At 40.5% G+C, this 17,984-nt stretch overlaps 2 protein-coding genes across 3 annotated transcripts in view; one reads left to right on the top strand and one right to left on the bottom strand.

The window, feature by feature from the left end:
• The window catches only part of CEP95 (centrosomal protein 95), a 30,822-nt gene extending 22,537 nt beyond the window's left edge, over positions 1 to 8,285 (bottom strand). The window contains exons 1-4 of the mRNA XM_012747336.3: positions 7,999 to 8,285; positions 6,059 to 6,187; positions 4,750 to 4,857; positions 1,728 to 1,838 (exon numbers count right to left, since the gene is read on the bottom strand). Of these exons, the coding sequence (XP_012602790.2) occupies positions 1,728 to 1,838; positions 4,750 to 4,857; positions 6,059 to 6,187; positions 7,999 to 8,017 (367 nt within the window). The 5' untranslated portion in view covers positions 8,018 to 8,285. The remainder of the gene's footprint in view (positions 1 to 1,727; positions 1,839 to 4,749; positions 4,858 to 6,058; positions 6,188 to 7,998) is intronic.
• Positions 8,286 to 8,480: 195 nt separating this feature from the next.
• Positions 8,481 to 15,865, top strand: DDX5 (DEAD-box helicase 5). Of its 2 annotated transcripts, XM_012747339.3 has the most exons (14): positions 8,481 to 8,614; positions 8,901 to 9,079; positions 10,285 to 10,450; positions 10,786 to 10,882; positions 10,977 to 11,110; positions 11,222 to 11,287; positions 11,525 to 11,666; positions 11,753 to 11,913; positions 12,006 to 12,178; positions 12,650 to 12,760; positions 13,251 to 13,312; positions 13,396 to 13,455; positions 14,711 to 14,935; positions 15,159 to 15,865. In XM_012747339.3, the coding sequence occupies exons 2-14, from the start codon at positions 9,036 to 9,038 to the stop codon at positions 15,560 to 15,562; spliced, it is 1,845 nt and encodes a 614-aa protein (XP_012602793.1). In that variant the 5' UTR covers positions 8,481 to 8,614; positions 8,901 to 9,035; the 3' UTR covers positions 15,563 to 15,865. The 2 variants fall into 2 exon arrangements, with proteins under 2 accessions (XP_012602793.1, XP_012602792.1); XM_012747338.2 differs by lacking the exon at positions 8,481 to 8,614 and having other exon boundaries at positions 8,841 to 9,079.
• Positions 15,866 to 17,984: the final 2,119 nt, after the last annotated feature.

Raw genomic sequence — 17,984 nt, 5'->3', positions numbered from 1 at the left:
GAGCTTCAGTCATACAGTGAGAGACAAAACTTAGCATGGTCTGCCTTTGAATCCCTCCTCCCTCAGTGGTAAATGATGATGTTAGCTTAGGTCCCAGGTAAAACCTGTCCTGTACACCTGACATGACCAGTGATAGTAAAGATTTATTTTCCATTACTGTTAATTGGCATTTTGAAGAATCTGATTGGCTCTAGGTAATACTGCCAAATAAGTATATTTTGGACCTGCACAGGCAAGACTCAGATCTTAGAAAACATTGTCCAACTATGGTATTGCCATATAGGGAGGCCTATCTGAGCAACTCCCTCTTAGCACTGCCACACATTACTGACCTTCCCCAGGGTATATCCCTTAGCCCCACTACCACTAGACTCTCACATAAAAGTATCTCTCAGTTCCATCCTCCTCTCTCCATCCCCACTGCCCTATCATCAGCCAGGCACTACCACCCCCCCAACCCCGCAATCATGCACTAAATCCTAAAAACTGCTGCTGCTTTATAATAGCTCAAATTAATCTCAATCTCTTTATTTAGAGGTAGTTTTCTACCTCTTAACCCTGCAGCTAAAGACTAAAAAGGCACAAAGCATCAAATACCTACTGGCAGCCTTGAATTAGGTGAGTTCCACATGTTAATACTTTCTCCTAATTCTTACCCTTTTATGTTTTTATTTTTTGCATGTATTTATGGCTGTCTCCCTGGCTTGAGTAAAGGTTTCTTATAGAGCAATAAACCTGACTTGTAGCTGAGTCATCTCAGAGCACCCAAACTAGCATTTAACACATATTAAACACTCAAAACATTTTTGAAATTAAAAAAATACATTTCCAGCGCGGCACACCTTTCAATTTTCCCTTCCAGCTTTTAATTATTTTTTTGCAGCAATGATTAAAGGTAGGAAACTCTAAAGATTTTAAGATTAATTTCAAATGTTATAATCACAGCATAGGTCTCATCATCAACAATGTAAGAATTAAGAAGGATGAGCATCTTCTAATTTTTTGTCTTAATTTGTATAAGGATTTATGTTAATTACTGTTGCTGCTGAAAATGTTTTGGATAACTTTGCAATATAAGAACAGGTCCTATGTTATTCTATCCATGATATTTTGGATAATATGGTAATATTGATCCTTGTAATTTTCATTAAAAAACATAAAATCAAAATTTCACACAATAAACTGTTACAATTTGAGGAACGGGGTTACTCAAAGAGTAAAATAAAAATATTCAGGTTGTCACAACACGTAAGAGTAGGTTGGGAGCATATGTTCAGGGCAGCTTGGGTCTGTGCTCCCTGTTTGCAAAAAAATAAAGTATAAATGGAAATATCTTAAAAAAAAGAGCAGGTTGAAGACAGAATTGCATCAATTCTTTCTGCTAATGCCTCAGCAACATTCAGATTTGAAATATAAATGGCAGTTCTGACAAAATTTTGGAGTAAGGAATTTTATGTAATCATATGATTATAAATAATTTGGCCAGAAATTTACCTTTCCATTATAGATTAGTTTTAAAGTAAATTATAAGCAACATCCAAGTTAACAAAGAACATGATGCCAGTCTAGGAAAGAGTTTCCAACCACTTGTAACAGTAAGAATTGGAAATTTACAATTACAATTTATCAGGTATAATGTATCAGTGATTCTGCTTCCTACAAAGAAAAATACACAAAAGGGATATAACATGATGTAGATCAAACCAAATTTCCATTCTTATACTTACTTTTCTCATGAGATGTTTCACTGATGTGTTCTGTAAGATACTCCAGCAACCCATCAAATATTTCTAGGAGATTCTTAATAGATTCCTTATCTCCTTTCACTATATTTTCTCCTGAACACAGAATATAGAGCTATTAAAAAATTTAACCAAGAAATCTGAAAGTTGCAAAATCTTGAAATGGATATAACACTGTGAAAATGCTACTTAAGAACACAGGAGAAGCAATGATAAATATTAAAAACACCAATTTCCCGTTGCCTAATTACATCTGAAGAAATAAAGAAGGTGTCCTTGAAATATGGTGTTTAATAATTTCTGGCATATTCCTTCCTTTCTTCAACAAGTAAAATGATTGGACTTAGGTAAATATCCTCTAGTAAGATTTATACCAAAATATAAAGCAGCTAAGCAGAACTTTACTAGGCTTGTGAAAAAAAAATGGCAGTAAAGAACTCTTTCAGATTACAGGATCCCACTTTAGATGGTAGTTTGTTCAGAGGGCATCAGGAATTATAAAAACAAAAACATGCTGAGATACCTTTCATCATAAATTCCTGGGTTTTCCCCCAATATTTGTTAACTTCTATTCAGTTTATGTAGATCATACCATTTTTCTGATTAAAACCCTGTCCAGGGCTCCCATTCTAAAATTTAAGCCCTGCATATGTAAACCCCTTTTTAATCTCACCCCATCCTCAACCTCTCCAGCCTCATCTCCCACCCACTTTATACTCATAAATTAATCATTAAATAATCTTTAGCACAGTATCTGGCCCATAATATTAATAGCTTTTTAATATAAAGTTGAAATGTTGAATAGAAACAGACTGACAAAAGCATGGAAACTTCACGTTATTTAATGTCATCTAAAATGGACTCCAATCAAAAACAGGTACGGATGGAACTTAACTCTGTGACACTCTGGTTGTCCTTGGGGAGATCATGTCTGGCATTATTATGGATTCAAACCAGTATGAGACCCAGTAGAAATTGGATATTTGGGAAAACCTAGCCATTCATAACTTTAGCCACGATGCAAAACAAACTTAAACCAGAAACTTTAGGTTTTACGCTACTACTCTTAAAAACGTCGTTTAAAACAACTAACCAGAAACCTTGTTTTCGAGCCCTGTGTTTTTCTGGCTTAAAATACATAAGTATACCCCAAGGGTATACTCAGGACTTCTGAGTTTCCAGGATGGGGAATATAATTTGATAACCTAGCAACTAAGACTGCTGGCCAGAATGCAGTGCTTTATGGTGTAGGAGAAACTGCTTTAAACAGAACACAAGGAGTAAAAAGCTGCTTTGCAGTCTACTGAAGGAAGTAAGCAGTTCTGCAATCTTTCATAGGGTGGGTATAATTTGTCAGGGGCAGCTTTGCATTAAAAAGTTCTACATGGGGGATGGTCATGATGGAGACTCAGACTTTTGGGGAGAGGGGGGAAATGGGCATTTATTGAAACCTTTAAATCTGTACCCCCATAATATGCCGAAATAAAAAAAAAAAAGTTCTACAAACCTATTTATGTTTATAACCTTGCTACAGTATGTTTAAGAAGCACAAATACCAGAAATGGCCCTACTCAGGTGATAAAGCAATTCAAAATTGCAAAAGAAGTGGGAAACTGTGGGATTATCTCTCAAATGAATTATCTCCAAACTGACTTACCCATTTATTCACCTAAAACTGTACTCAAAAACTTAAGACAGAGTATTTTCTCTTCGCAAAAATTTGTTCTTGTCAATACCAAATTAAGAGATGCAAATCAGGACCTATCCTGATTAACATTTATCTCCTTTAACTAATGTCAAGAATAAATCAACAGTGAAAATCCTTCTTTTTGTGACTTATAGTTTCAAGTCCCGAAGATTCCCTGTTCATTAATTAGCTTAAAATAATTCACTAGAATAATCCTCATTTCTCACTATCTACAAATCTAAAGATTTATAAATATATTTAGCATGTTCGCTTTTAAAATATACCATAGCACACTTTATTTTATTTTGGAAATTTATTTTTTTAATAGAGAATACGGTTCAAAATTCAGAAAGTACAAAGTTTACAGTGTAAATTCTTGTCCCCTTGTCCAGCAGCCCTGAGGTTCTCCTTGTTGAAGGCAATCGGTATTACAAGTTTCTCATATATGCTTCCATAGTCCTTCCAACTGCAATCAACTACATATATATTCTCCCCACTTTTGTATGGAGTAGCATCCTCTGCATGTTCATTATAACCTCACCACATTTTTCTCACACTATACTGGAGATTATTCCCTTAATATGGAACATTGTGCATGAAGAGCATCCTCAATTATCTTTTACAGCTACAGAGTAGTTCACTGTGTGGGGCTATCCAAATTTATTTAACCAGTCTCGATTAATGGACATTTAGATGTTTCAAATTTTTAGCTATTACAAACACACAGCATCAGTATGCTTTAAAATAACACAATAAAAAACATACCTCAAATTACTAGCTAGGATGCTTACATTTCAGACCCAGATCCATCACAAAATTTTCTTTTTTTTTTTTTTTTGAGACAGACTCTCGCTATATTGTCTGGGCTAGAGTGCTGAAGCATCAGCCTAGCTCACAGCAACCTCAAACTCCTGGGCTCAAGCAATCCTCTTGCCTCAGCCTCCCAAATAGCTAGGACTATAGGCATGCAACACCATGCCTGGCTAATTTTTTTTTTCTATTTTTATTAGAGACAGAGTCTCACTCTTGCTCAGGCTGGTCTAGAACTCCTGAGCTCAAGAGATCCTCCCGCTTTGGCCTCCCAAAGTGCTAGGATTCCAGGCGGGAGCCACCACTAGGCTATCACAAACTTAATGTTCAATTCTCCTGGAAAAGCTCTCATGTATGGTCCTTAATTATATCAGTTGATTGCCTTGGCTCAGTCTTATAGTTTGGTCTATTACCATCACCTCATTCATTTGGTTAATTAAACAATGTCTAAAGTCTAACAAGTTATTTTACTAAAATGCATAATAATGAGATGGCTAAGTATATACTAACCTGTTATGTGAGACAAGCTGACCTGCAGGTAATCCAAGGCCAGAGAATCAATTACTGCTTGTACGTTGTGTGCATCATCTTCTTGACTCTTGGAAATAATTATGAGGTCTGTGGGGAAAAAAGTCACGTAATTTTGCATCTGTGAGGGTCCAAGTTTTCATCTCTCTCTGACCAGGCTTCTTAGTAAACTCTGCTGCTACAAAAGTAGGGTCTGCCCAAACACAACAGGCTATAAAGTACAGATAAAGTTAATAAAGCCTGAATTCTACACAGTAGAATCTTTATTGGTTATTTACTGAACTTATTTTTCATATTGAATACTGATTGGCTGAATATGGTTGAATATTTGTTATACTCAACATATATATAACCATGTTCTACAAAAAGCACCATGTAAAGGAAGAAAAAGTGGTCTCGAAATTTAAGGAGATGTTAATAGCCTAACAAGGGAGGCAAGACATGAGATTTTTAACCCATAAGTATGAGCTGCTGTCCATGAGAGAGGAAAACAAAACCACAGCAGGTGTACAATGAGGGTTCTTGTATATGCCATTAAAACAGCCTATTGGGAATTATTGACATAAAAATTTAAAAGGTCAGTACAGACCAGAGTGCAGAAAGACTTTATATCAAGTTTGGAGTTTCTCCTTTAGTTTTCAGGAAGATGAACCCTAAAGAAGGTTGAGACTAGCACCAAAGATACAAGTTAGAGGTCATCCCATTACTCCAGGAAGTGATGAGGCCACTGAATACATGCTAACAATATGACAGGAAAAGAAACTATACAGATCTTATAGTAGTTATGATTATAAACTACACAAAGAAACAAAGGCTGCACAAGAATCTATGGATAAGGACTCAGATATTTAACCATGGATACTGCAAAATGATGTGGTACCTCTGACAGAAATGAGCAAGTCACAACTTATAAGATGACAGGATATGTGATTTATTAACTGTCTCCTTGGTAAACTAGGTTCATAAAATAAAAACATCAAATCCTTACCCCTAACACCGGTTAAGTTACAGGATCTAACAAATATCCAAGTTCCACTCAATTTTAGAACCTTTGAAAGTACATCTACAGAAAGGGTGTGACTTTCACAAACCATCAAATTGATTCACTCAAGGCTATGAGTAGATTCCATAAAGTATTCATTAAGGTAATGAATGCGATATTAACACAGAAACAAGAAGTAGACAAAAAGAAAATATGAAATTTTATAAATACCAAAGAATTTCACTAAAGGCACTAGAAAATTCTGACCTATGACACAGACATAATTACTATCACTTTTAGTACCCTCACCTGGTACCTTTTCTCCCAAAATGGATTGATAAAGAGCAATAAAAACATTAGCATCACAGTCTTCAAGTTCGTGTATCCTCAGGTGTATATGACATTTAAAAAGAAGGTTGTTTGCAATGGTTATCCACTCTGTTGGGAAAGAAGAAGAAAAGATTAGTCTTAGACAGCACTAGAAAAAGGTCATACACCCATTAAAAAAAAAATAATGCCCAGGTGGTGGCTCACACCTGTAATCCTGGCACTCTGGGAGGCCGAGGCAGGAGGATTGCTCAAGGTCAGGAGTTCAAAACCAGCCTGAGCAAGAGTGAGACCCCTGTCTCTACTAAAAACAGAAAGAAATTAATTGGCCAACTAGAAATATATAGAGAGAAACTTAGCCAGGCATGGTGAGGCATGCCTGTAGTCCCAGCTACTTGGGAGGCTGAGGCAGAAGGATTGCTTAAGCCAAGGAGTTTGAGGTTGCTGTGAGCTAGGCTGACACCAAGGCACTAGGCACTCTAGCCCAGGCAACAGAGTGAGACTCTGTCTCAAATTAAAAAAAAAAGGGAACCACGACCCTCACAAAAACAGACATTGAACTCTGAGAATATAAGGAATTTATTACAGAATTTCAAAGATGCTCCTAGGCATGATTTTTGAAAACATGTATCTAATTTCTTGGGATGATTTCTAGAGTGTTATCATTTCAATGTAGTTAAAAACTAAAATGCAAACCCAATGTTTACTGGTGCAAACTGAACTTTTGTTTTTTATTTGCTTATGACTGGCCCAGAACTAAAATCTTAAGTTATTTGCCAGTCGTTTTTATTTTATAAGCTTTTCATAGGTGTTTTTAGTTAAAACACAATTGCAAGCAAACAGGAATATTATGTCATAAACAAGACAGTTTGTTAATGATAATCAAAGGTTACTAGAAACTAATTAGTGGGTGTTGCTTCAAATTCCCAATAGTATTGATCATGTTTTTACACGATTATCTTGTGCAAATCATGATTGCTCTGGTGCCCAAGTTAGGTTGTTAAGAATTGGGATAATGACAAAATCAACATGAACGCATTTGTTAGTTTTTCTTTTTTATTATATTTGACGTATATGAAAGAAAACGTGGGAAATACATAAAAATATTCTTAAGCTCAGAATTAGCACATTACCAACACTAAGTTTCCTGTGTACCACTGTCTCCCCTTCCCCGGATATTGCTGGGATCAGCAAACTTTAAGGGTTTCTCGACCAAAGGTAATTTATAAAGCTTGAAACCCGTGTTTCCTGAAATGACTCGCGATTAAGAAGAAAATACTTTTATTCAATATGTTCTGGAAACAAACACTTGTGTGTTTTCAATGCACATTATCCCCTTCTTCCCATGCCCATTTCTCACAGCTGATCAAACCATGACAACTGGTTTGTACGCTGTCCTGGAGAAAAGGAGGAAAGCGTCCTAGACAACCAAATCAATTCGCTTTTCAAAAGCGGTGCTAGACAAAGCCAGTAACTCTAGAGGGCAGTGAAGAGAAAAAAGCACCACTAGTCTCCTTTGACAGGGACATCTTCACAGTACTAGTCCTCAAAACACCAATACAAATGTAGGTACGACAGCAGTCCTCTTAAGAGCCGAGAGCACTTGCACAGTGGCTAGTAACCCAGAGAAATACAAGTCCGGGTAAGACCCTTTTGACTACTCTTTATGCAACCGGGATGCGGGTGTCCTACTGGTCTCGACACAGGACCTCTCTCTCCCACACCCTGTATCTCAACGCCACGGCCTCGAAGCGAAGAGGGAGAGAAACTGAGGCCCTATCCAGACCCCCCGCGACTGCGACTGGGTATCCGACAGTCAAGAGCCCCGCCAGCAGCCCAGACCCAGTTCATGCCCGGCCAGGGCCTTCGGGGAGTTGGACGGCTTCAGTCCACACACACCGGGGCTCCAGGCTGAGACTCACCCGCTTCTGAGCCGGCCATGTCGCGGAGACAGGTCGCCACCGGACTCCCAGGCAGACGCGCGGGCGACGGTGTCCGGGAAGGGCCGCGCGGCGCACAACGGGCACTGGGAGAAAAGAGTACAAACTACAGTATGAGGACGGTGGGGAGAGAGAGGGCGGGGCGTTAAAACGGCTTCTCCCCGCTGATTGGTCATCAAAGGAGCACTTCCTTCTCACAGCACGCGCCTTGGCGGCGGTTTGTGGGCTCTAGACACCACTCTCCGCGGGCAGGAACCCGCTTAAATATTCTCAGGTCGGTGGGTAGGCTGGTCCAGGCCTGGCCAGTCTCCCCAGGGTATTAGAACTGCACTTCCGGTGAGCTATTTCGTTATGTATTCCTCCGCCGACGCCAACTTAAGGAGTGCGGTCCGCTCCCCCGGGTGGGAGGGGGGCAGTCACGTGACAACACCACGCTCCGCCTCCCCGTCTCTTTTGGTAATGGGCGTGAGCGCTCTTTGAAGACGTAAACATCTCCAAGTGGGGAGAGTGGGTTGGCCTGTGCTGGCTGTTTTATCGTCTTGTTGGACCTAGAAAAGGGCGGAGTGGCTTGCTTGAGGTGTGGAAAGACGAGAAAAAGGTGAAGTAGAGGCAGTGCGGGAGCAGGCATTCCAGTGGTGGGTGGGTCCAGACATGAAAGGGGCGAAAAACGGGCGACTCTGAGAGAGCTGGGGGGGGAGGGGCGAGACCCTGCCAGATTCCGGAACGGCGGCGGGCGTTGTGGCCTCCGCGCAGGGGGCGGGGCGATTAGGTCATAGAGCGGCTCCCAGCATTCTTTGCGGCGCAGGAGGCGGTCCAGACTATAAAACCGGCTGCCGAATCGCGGCCGGCACCTCATTCATTTCCACCGGTCTCTGGTCGTGCAGCTCCGGCTCTTGTCATCGCCCTTCTTCCTCCGCTGCCGCCCCCGCAAGGCTTCGCCGTCGCCGAGGCCACCTCTAGCGACTCGTCGCACCCGATTCTCTCCACTTCGTTCCCCGCCAACCGCAATCATTGACGCCATGTCGGGTTATTCGAGTGACCGAGACCGCGGCCGGGATCGAGGGTATGGGACATGTCAGGCCCGGTGGGTGGGGGATGGGAGGCCCGTGAGGGAGGCGGCGGGCGGGGGTCGTGCGGGTTGGCCATTTCAGCTTAACCTTGGGCCTTTTAAAAGGAAGGCTTGCGCCATTTTGATATCCACGTAAAAGCGGTTGTACGAGATTTGCCAGTTAACCGCCCTCAAGCTGGTTTTTTGTTTGGGAGTGGGGGCCGTCGGTGCCTCCGCGATCTAGTAGCTGTTGGGGGAATTCAGAAGAGCGTTTTGTGAGGGCAGGAAAGCGCGACACTTCCGAAGCGGACGAAGGGGCCGCCGTTAGGTACAATCTTTCGGGAGGTGTTTTTCGGGGTTGCTGGGAATTCCGTGGGAGCCAGGGGACTATTTTCAAAGCCACTGATGATGTTGGGGGTAGAGGGTGGCCGGCGCCACCGGCATCGGCCATGTGGCTGAGCTGTGGGTACAAAATGCCGGCCTCGGACATGGCGGCGCCTTTGTTACCCCGCCCGGCGTAGGAGCTCAAAATGGCAGCGTCGAGAAAATGTGGCGCAGAGAGAAATGCGAGACAAAGGGGGAAGCGCCGCCCCAGCGGGAACGCCGCCCGGCCGACTCCGCCCGGGCCGGGACTCCTCCCCCGGTAGTTGCCGGCTCCTCCTTCCCTTTTTCCTCACGTTATATAATTTTGCTGTCGATCGGGGAGTCCTACCGCGGGATTCCCTCAACTCGTTTCGCTTGCATAAGTGTCCCCGAGAGCACCCTTGTTCTGCTCTCGCTGCCTGTGCTGTCCCGTTATCCATTCTTAACACTAAAGCTCCTTTGCTTGGAAACAGACGTAAAAATAACACCGCTGTTAAGCTCCTCCTTTTGTATCGTTCTTATCCTAGATACTTAATTCCTAAACTCTTGGTAAAGACTGTAGTAGCCATGAGCTTGTCTGTCCTTGTAATTCAAACTTCTGGTGTTTGGGCAGCGAGTTTCCGACCTGGTAAATCCTAGGCTGTTTACTTGGCCTCAAAAATGTGTACTTGGGGGAATATGGAAAATGAGACAATGTTAATTGTTGCGGTTGAGAGACGCACTGAGGATAATGCTAGGTATACCTCTGAAAGTGTTTTCTATGGTTTTTAATGTGTGCCAAGGGATGGTAAATAAATTTGTGTAGAAACCCCTATATAGCCATTTGAAATGTGGATGATCTTTTTTCTTAATTTCAGGTTTGGTGCGCCTCGATTTGGAGGAAGTAGGGCAGGGCCCCTATCTGGAAAGAAGTTTGGAAACCCTGGGGAAAAACTAGTTAAAAAGAAGTGGAATCTTGATGAGCTGCCTAAATTTGAGAAGAATTTTTATCAAGAGCACCCTGATTTGGCTAGGCGCACAGCAGTGAGTAATTTCATGTGGCTTCCTCAAGATAACTCAATAATGGCTTTTAGTAAATCAAAATTTGACAAGTATTTTGCAAATGACTTGATTTTGATGGTTACACTTCATAGTTGGGGAAGAGGTGGTACTCACTTTTGGAAACAGGTGGCTTTGAATTTTCTACTTGAAACAGTTGAGTATAATAGACTATATGTGGTTCATGTGTTATAAAGGGTTTTCATGTGTGGTTCCAGATAAAAATGTAGGGCAGTTGTTAAACTTAGGTCTATACCAGTTGCGTGTTTCATTAGGAATGGTTGTCGTGAGACTTAAGGTTAATATAATTTGTTTTGCAGCAAGAGGTGGAGACATACAGAAGAAGCAAGGAAGTTACAGTTAGAGGTCACAATTGCCCAAAGCCAGTTCTGAATTTTTATGAAGCAAACTTCCCTGGTAAATATTAGTTTTGAGTCTGCCCCTGCATTTTTATTCCTCCCTTTGTCTTGGTATTACTAATTCTTAACTAAATCGCTGTCACTAATTACAGCAAATGTCATGGATGTGATTGCAAGACAGAACTTCACTGAACCCACTGCTATTCAAGCTCAGGGATGGCCGGTTGCTCTAAGTGGATTGGATATGGTTGGAGTAGCACAAACTGGATCTGGGAAAACATTGTCTGTAAGTTGGGGAGAACTCTTGAGTTAATCTGATACATGCAACAGAAAATGGAATGGGAATGAAAAGAAACCAGAGTATTAATATAATTTTTGTTGTTCTCACCCAAAATAGTATTTGCTGCCTGCCATTGTCCACATCAATCATCAGCCATTCCTAGAGAGAGGCGATGGGCCCATCGTAAGTGTGTTTATATCTTAAGTTTTTGGATAGAAGTGTGACATAGAGATGTGTAGCATATGTGGCAAAAGATGTAATTTTGTGGTTTATATAGAGAGATTAGTAATCTCATGCAGTTGTAGCTGGAGCTGCTTTGAGTATCAGACAACATAAAGGATCTGCCAGTATAACTGATAAATTAGTAATTTAAAAGTAATATCCAGATCTGTGCTAAAAAATTTGTTCCTCTTTTTTTAGTGCTTGGTGCTGGCACCAACTCGGGAACTGGCCCAACAAGTGCAGCAAGTAGCTGCTGAATACTGTAGAGCGTGTCGTTTGAAATCGACTTGCATCTATGGTGGTGCTCCCAAGGGACCACAAATACGTGATTTGGAAAGAGGTATTTAATAAAAAAGGCTTTTTATTTGACATTGATGGTGCTAAAAATCGTAGATGTTGTAGTTACGCTTCTGTGTTTAATTGAAGGTGTAGAAATCTGTATTGCAACACCTGGAAGACTGATTGACTTTTTAGAGTGTGGGAAAACCAATCTGAGAAGAACTACCTACCTTGTCCTTGATGAAGCAGATAGAATGCTTGATATGGGCTTCGAGCCTCAAATAAGGAAGATTGTGGATCAGATAAGAGTAAGTGTCCTTAAATGTGTTATTTTTTCAAACTGAGTTCTAAATTCACATTTAGAGAACAATACTGATTTTCTTCCCCAAAAATCTGTTAGCCTGATAGGCAAACCCTAATGTGGAGTGCAACTTGGCCAAAAGAAGTAAGACAGCTTGCTGAAGATTTCCTGAAAGACTATATTCATATAAACATTGGTGCACTAGAACTAAGTGCAAACCACAACATTCTTCAGATTGTGGATGTATGTCATGATGTAGAAAAAGATGAAAAGTAAGTTTTATTAGCTCTTAAAAACAACTTTGCTATATAAGTTTGAGGAGTAATTATTTTGTGTGTTTTCCTAGGTGATTTCAGTTGGCATGCTATTTGTTTAAAATTAGCCTGCCAGTCCTTCTGGAAAATCTCTTGAATCTGCCTGATAATTGGCTGTCCTCATTGATAGCATTCCCATAAGAATAGGAATTTGGCTGGTCCGATGGTAGTGGGTTATCAGAACTTATTAACATTAGTGTCACTAAAGTTGGTATTCAACCCCCACTGCTAAATTTGAGTGCCTTTTAAAAAAAATTCATGTGTCCCCTGGTTTACTTAGGGACTAAGAGTAGAATTGTTTGATAACTGGCCTTGCCAGGTGTTTCCTCTTTGACTTTTAGCCTTGAGAATTGGACTTAATGTTTCACTGACCATAAATTTGTGGCCATTTACTGCTTTTAAAATTCACAATTTTTCTTTTCTTTCTAGACTTATTCGTCTAATGGAAGAGATCATGAGTGAGAAGGAAAACAAAACCATTGTTTTTGTGGAAACCAAAAGAAGATGTGATGAGCTTACCAGAAAAATGAGGAGAGATGGGTACGTAGCTTTCCTCTATGGAAGCAGATGTATTGGAACTGAGTTCATGAAAGGGCAAACTTAGATCAGGGGCAATGGATTTTAAGTTATGAATGGGGATCATCTGATTTTTTTTTTTTTTTTTGAGACAAGAGTCTCACTTTGTTGTCCAGGCTAGAGTGAGTGCCGTGGCGTCAGCCTAGCTCACAGCAATCTCAAACTCCTGGGCTCAAGCGATCCTACTGCCTCAGTCTCCCGAGTAGCTGGGACTACAGGCATGTGCCACCATGCCCAGCTAATTTTTTACATATATATATATCAGTTGGCCAATTAATTTCTTTCTATTTATAGTAGAGACGGGGTCTTGCTCTTGCTCAGGCTGGTTTTGAACTCCTGACCTCGAGCAATCCGCCCACCTCGGCCTCCCAGAGAGCTAGGATTGCAGGCGTGAGCCACTGAGCCCGGCAGGGGATCATCTGATTTAAGTATAAATAATATGATTTTTCTTTAGGTGGCCTGCCATGGGTATCCATGGTGACAAGAGTCAACAGGAACGTGACTGGGTTCTAAATGGTAAATATTCCAAATGATGTTTTTTTCCTTAACCTAGGACTCCTTTCAGATAATTGATCATATAAATATGCCTTCTTTTGCAGAATTCAAACATGGAAAAGCTCCTATTCTGATTGCTACAGATGTGGCCTCCCGAGGGCTAGGTTAGTACAAACTCGCATTCATGGCTTGGTTTCCGAGAAGATCTCCATATATATAACTTTTTAAAGAAAGTTTATTGCTTTCTTTAACCTCTGCATTTTTTTCTAAGTTTTTTTCATATAAAGGTGCAGTCTTTGTGGCAAGGCCTAGGCATGACAATCGGAGGACTCGAGGGGGATGGAGGACTAGTGATCGGCTGGCTGCATCCAGTCGATTAGAGAGGTGAAAAGCTGAAAGTGTGCCAGTAATCTTCAAAAGGCAGAACATACCACCTCTGCCCCGTAAACTGTTCTCTCCGGGGGAAAAAAATGGAAGTTACCCTCACAGTTCACTGCCGTGGTATTTCTTCTGTCCCATGCTTTGCATGACTGCCATGGTACAGCATTGTTTCAAACTGTTGACTGTGATCTGTGGGTCTTTGAGTTTCAGTGAGTTTGCTGAAATGTCGAAGAAATATTTCCAAACTACAATGTTCAATGAAATTTTTGTTCAAGTTTGAAATGGAGAGAGCAGCTTTAAAAGGTGCTAAGCCTTTTACAAATTGGTGAGTACTGGCACATGAGATCTAGAGCAGGAGCAACTTCTCACACTTAGTCAGTGGGAAAAGAAAGCAGTGCTTTGAAAGTTCCTCCCTCACCTACACAGTAGTCGTCATGTCGAGACCTGCCAGAGAGAGACACATTCTCAAGTGAATCCTGGCTTCTTGGAAGCGCTTGCCTAGACGAGACACAGTGCATAAAAACAACTTTTGGGGGACAGGTATGTTTTTCTTGCAGCTGCGGTTGTAAGGTCTTGGCAAGACAAGCAGTGTGGCCAGAATTTTGAACTTCTGACGAATGTGTAATGCAAAGGACCTTGTATATTTTTAAGGGTCCTCAAAATGAGCACATGAAGAGATTGCTGTGAAACTTAAAGTGGCCCTACTGCGCAGAAGCATTCAGATGTCACTTGATGATCTGTAAGGGGACTTGCTGATATGGGAAATATATGCTAGGGAATACACATTCCTTTTGACAGGCTTTATCACTGGGTGGGTGAAGACTTACACAGATGACATGTGCTTTTTTTTTTCTTTTTTTTTTTTCTTTTTTCAACCCAATGGTATTCCTACAAGGAATGGATAACCATTTTAACTGTATTTTTTGCAGCCCGTACCTTCTTGGGGATACAATTGTCTAACTTTTTATTTTTGGTCTGGCTGTTGTGGTGTGCAAAACTCCGTACATTGCTATTTTGCCACACTGCAACACCTTACAGATGTGGAAGATGTGAAATTTGTCATCAATTATGACTACCCTAACTCCTCAGAGGATTATATTCATCGAATTGGAAGAACTGCTCGCAGTACCAAAACAGGCACAGCATACACTTTCTTTACACCTAATAACATAAAGCAAGTAAGCGACCTTATCTCTGTGCTTCGTGAAGCTAATCAAGCAATTAATCCCAAGTTGCTTCAGTTGGTGGAAGACAGAGGTTCAGGTAAGACTAACTTTTGATAAGAAATTTGGTCATTTTGAGTCACATCATTGTCTACAAATCCATTTAAGTGGGATTATTGGAGGGTGAGTAAAATCTTCGGTGTAGAACTTAAGCCGAGAAATTGTGTAAACTTTTCATACTTAGTTCTATTTGATTCTATGTTAGCATATGTGATAATTTGTGCCACAGATATAATTCTAATTTGCAATTATTTTTTTGACAGGTCGTTCCAGGGGTAGAGGAGGCATGAAGGATGACCGTCGGGACAGATACTCTGCGGGCAAAAGGGGTGGATTTAATACCTTTAGAGACAGGGAAAATTATGACAGAGGTTATTCTAGCCTGCTTAAGAGAGATTTTGGGGCAAAAACTCAAAATGGTGTTTACAGTACTGCAAATTACACCAATGGGAGCTTTGGTAGTAATTTTGTGTCTGCTGGTATACAGACCAGTTTTAGGACTGGTAATCCAACAGGGACTTACCAGAACGGTTATGATAGCACTCAGCAGTATGGAAGTAATGTTCCCAATATGCACAATGGTATGAACCAACAGGCATATGCATATCCTGCTACTGCAGCCGCACCTATGATTGGTTATCCAATGCCAACCGGATATTCTCAATAAGACTTTAGAAGTATATGTAAATGTCTGTTTTTCATAATTGCTCTTTATATTGTGTGTTATCAGACAAGATAGTTATTTAAGAAACATGGGAAATGCAGAAATGACTGCAGTGCAGCAGTAATTATGGTGCACTTTTTCGCTATTTAAGTTGGATATTTCTCTACATTCCTGAAACAATTTTTAGGTTTTTTTTGTACTAGAAAATGCAGGCAGTGTTTTCACAAAAGTAAATGTACAGTGATTTGAAATACAATAAATGAAGGCAATGCATGGCCTTCCAATAAAAAATATTTGAAGACTGAATTAAGTGGAAATTGTACTTTATTTTACATATATAATGCCATGTAAAATTTTGCTTAGCTGGTCTTTTTTTTTTTTATCATAAAAACTAAATGACTGTTCTTTCCATTCTTTAATTTGGGAGGTTGGGAGGGGGGATCAGTAGGCCCTTTATAATAACCTATTCATATTACTAGAATTAAAATGGATTGGTTTAGGTGAATTTTAATTACAGGCTAAATTGCATAAAAATTTTGTCAGCTCCCAACATCAGGAGAGTCACTTTTTAATAGCCTATTTTCCTTATTTCTTAGTATGGTTAAATGAGAGCTAGTAAAATATATACAAAATCAGTTGTATAATATGACAGCTTTTTCAAGAGATTTATTTATATTCATGCTCTTGATGACTATATATGAATTACTATTGTGAATTACTGAAATGTTGAACAAAGCCAAAACACTAATTTAGACCCAACAGTTAAGTTTGAGTCTCTTTAATGGACTGAATTTGCACAGTATCCTTAGTGCAGGTTACTCGCAGATCCTAGTCTTCACAGGCGCCCTGGGGCTTGTTAGTCACACTGGAAGTCTTGAATGTCTTTCCAATAATTCAGGGAATTTTAGAGATCTCTAAACTGTGAGGTCTACTCATACAGACTAACACAAGGGAAAAAAACCTCATTAAAATTCATGGTTAATCAGGACGTAACATAACCAAAAGCACAGCAAATAAGTTTTCATATTAGGAGGTTCAACATTGGCTTAATGTTAGATAGATCCAGGGGATAGCTTTAGATTTAACTTTGGCTCACCAACCTAACTTTCTAATCTTTTATTTTAGTAGTAGCTAGAAATAGGTGTTAATGTCTTCCCAGAGAGTCTGGTATATGTGTTTTTTGCCAGAAGAGAGGTCTTCAGGAGATTTTATTTAAATTCTGATTATTTTAAACTGAGGCTTTAATGTTAATGCCTTATGACTAAAATGTAAAATTAGGATTTGTTGGGGGTGGGGGCTGGGATGAGGAGTGGCATTTCTAGGGACTAATACGTTGAAATCTAATTCAGCCTCTAGTAACCTGAATGGTTTTCAATGGCATGATTAAGTCAAATTCATGGTTTTTTAACTTAGAAACTTTTGGGGTAGGAGCGTTTATTAATTACATTTTACTGTTTAATGTCTTAACGTGGGCCTTTTAATTTGTAAACATTGAAATTATTGTGGGGCTGTGGAAAACATTTACCTTTGAAGTTTTAAAAGACAGTCCACTTTTTAGCATGTGTGTTGTGTCCAGCCTGTGGTTGTCTTAATAAATGTGAATTTTCTCCCCATTCTCTCTTTTATTTATTTGCGTAATAGGCTTTTTCCCCTGGTGAGAATTCCTGAGTGTGAAAAACACCTGGTAATAGTACCCAGCTTTGCAATTGCTATAATTGCTTTCCAGCAATACTGTGCCACTTTCTAGCTTGACTTTTTTTTAACCATTATACATACTTAAGGAATTACTTCCTGTGCCCGTCCTACAGCACCTTAGCCATGACCAAAAACTTTAGTAACTGAGTTGCTAAGCTATTATCCTTATAAACTGACCCTGGCAGTCTAGTGCTGCTGCTTTTCTCCTAAGGCCATTAATCTGTCAAGTTTCCTATACCCGGTTTAAGGGGAAGCTAGTACCAGGGAATCATGGGCCGTGCCACCTCACTACCTGACCAATTTTTTTAAGGTCTCTTCCTGTTTAGATAAAGATTGTAAAGTCAAGTCTGCCAGGTAATCATGGGTCTCTGTTTTGAGCACTCATAACCCTCATTGCATGTTTTGAACCGGTGGAAGGGTCCTCTGGTAGAAGAAATTAGGGCCTATACGTGAGTGGTTCTCTGTATTACCAGGAGGGCTTGCGGGGGTTGGGGGAGCCCTCAGTTCATCGTTAATGCATTCCCTGGTGATGTAAGTGCTGCTGACTGGGCCGGCCCTTTCCGAGCCACTGCAACATGCAGGGCGACTGTACCCTGTTACACAGCCCCACCGCACCATGAGGTTAAGCTTCAACACAACTACTCTGGAATTAGACCTGCTGGCAGCAACACTGCCTAGAGTTATGAAGGCCTGGGTCATCAAACCTCCACAAAGTACTAAAACTGTCTTT

This window comes from Microcebus murinus, chromosome 18, assembly GCF_040939455.1.
Source record: "Microcebus murinus isolate Inina chromosome 18, M.murinus_Inina_mat1.0, whole genome shotgun sequence".
In the NCBI taxonomy this organism is placed as follows: Eukaryota; Metazoa; Chordata; class Mammalia; order Primates; family Cheirogaleidae; genus Microcebus; species Microcebus murinus.
The sequence above is the reverse complement of the archived record's forward strand: the minus strand, read 5'-3'. Positions and strand labels throughout refer to the sequence as shown.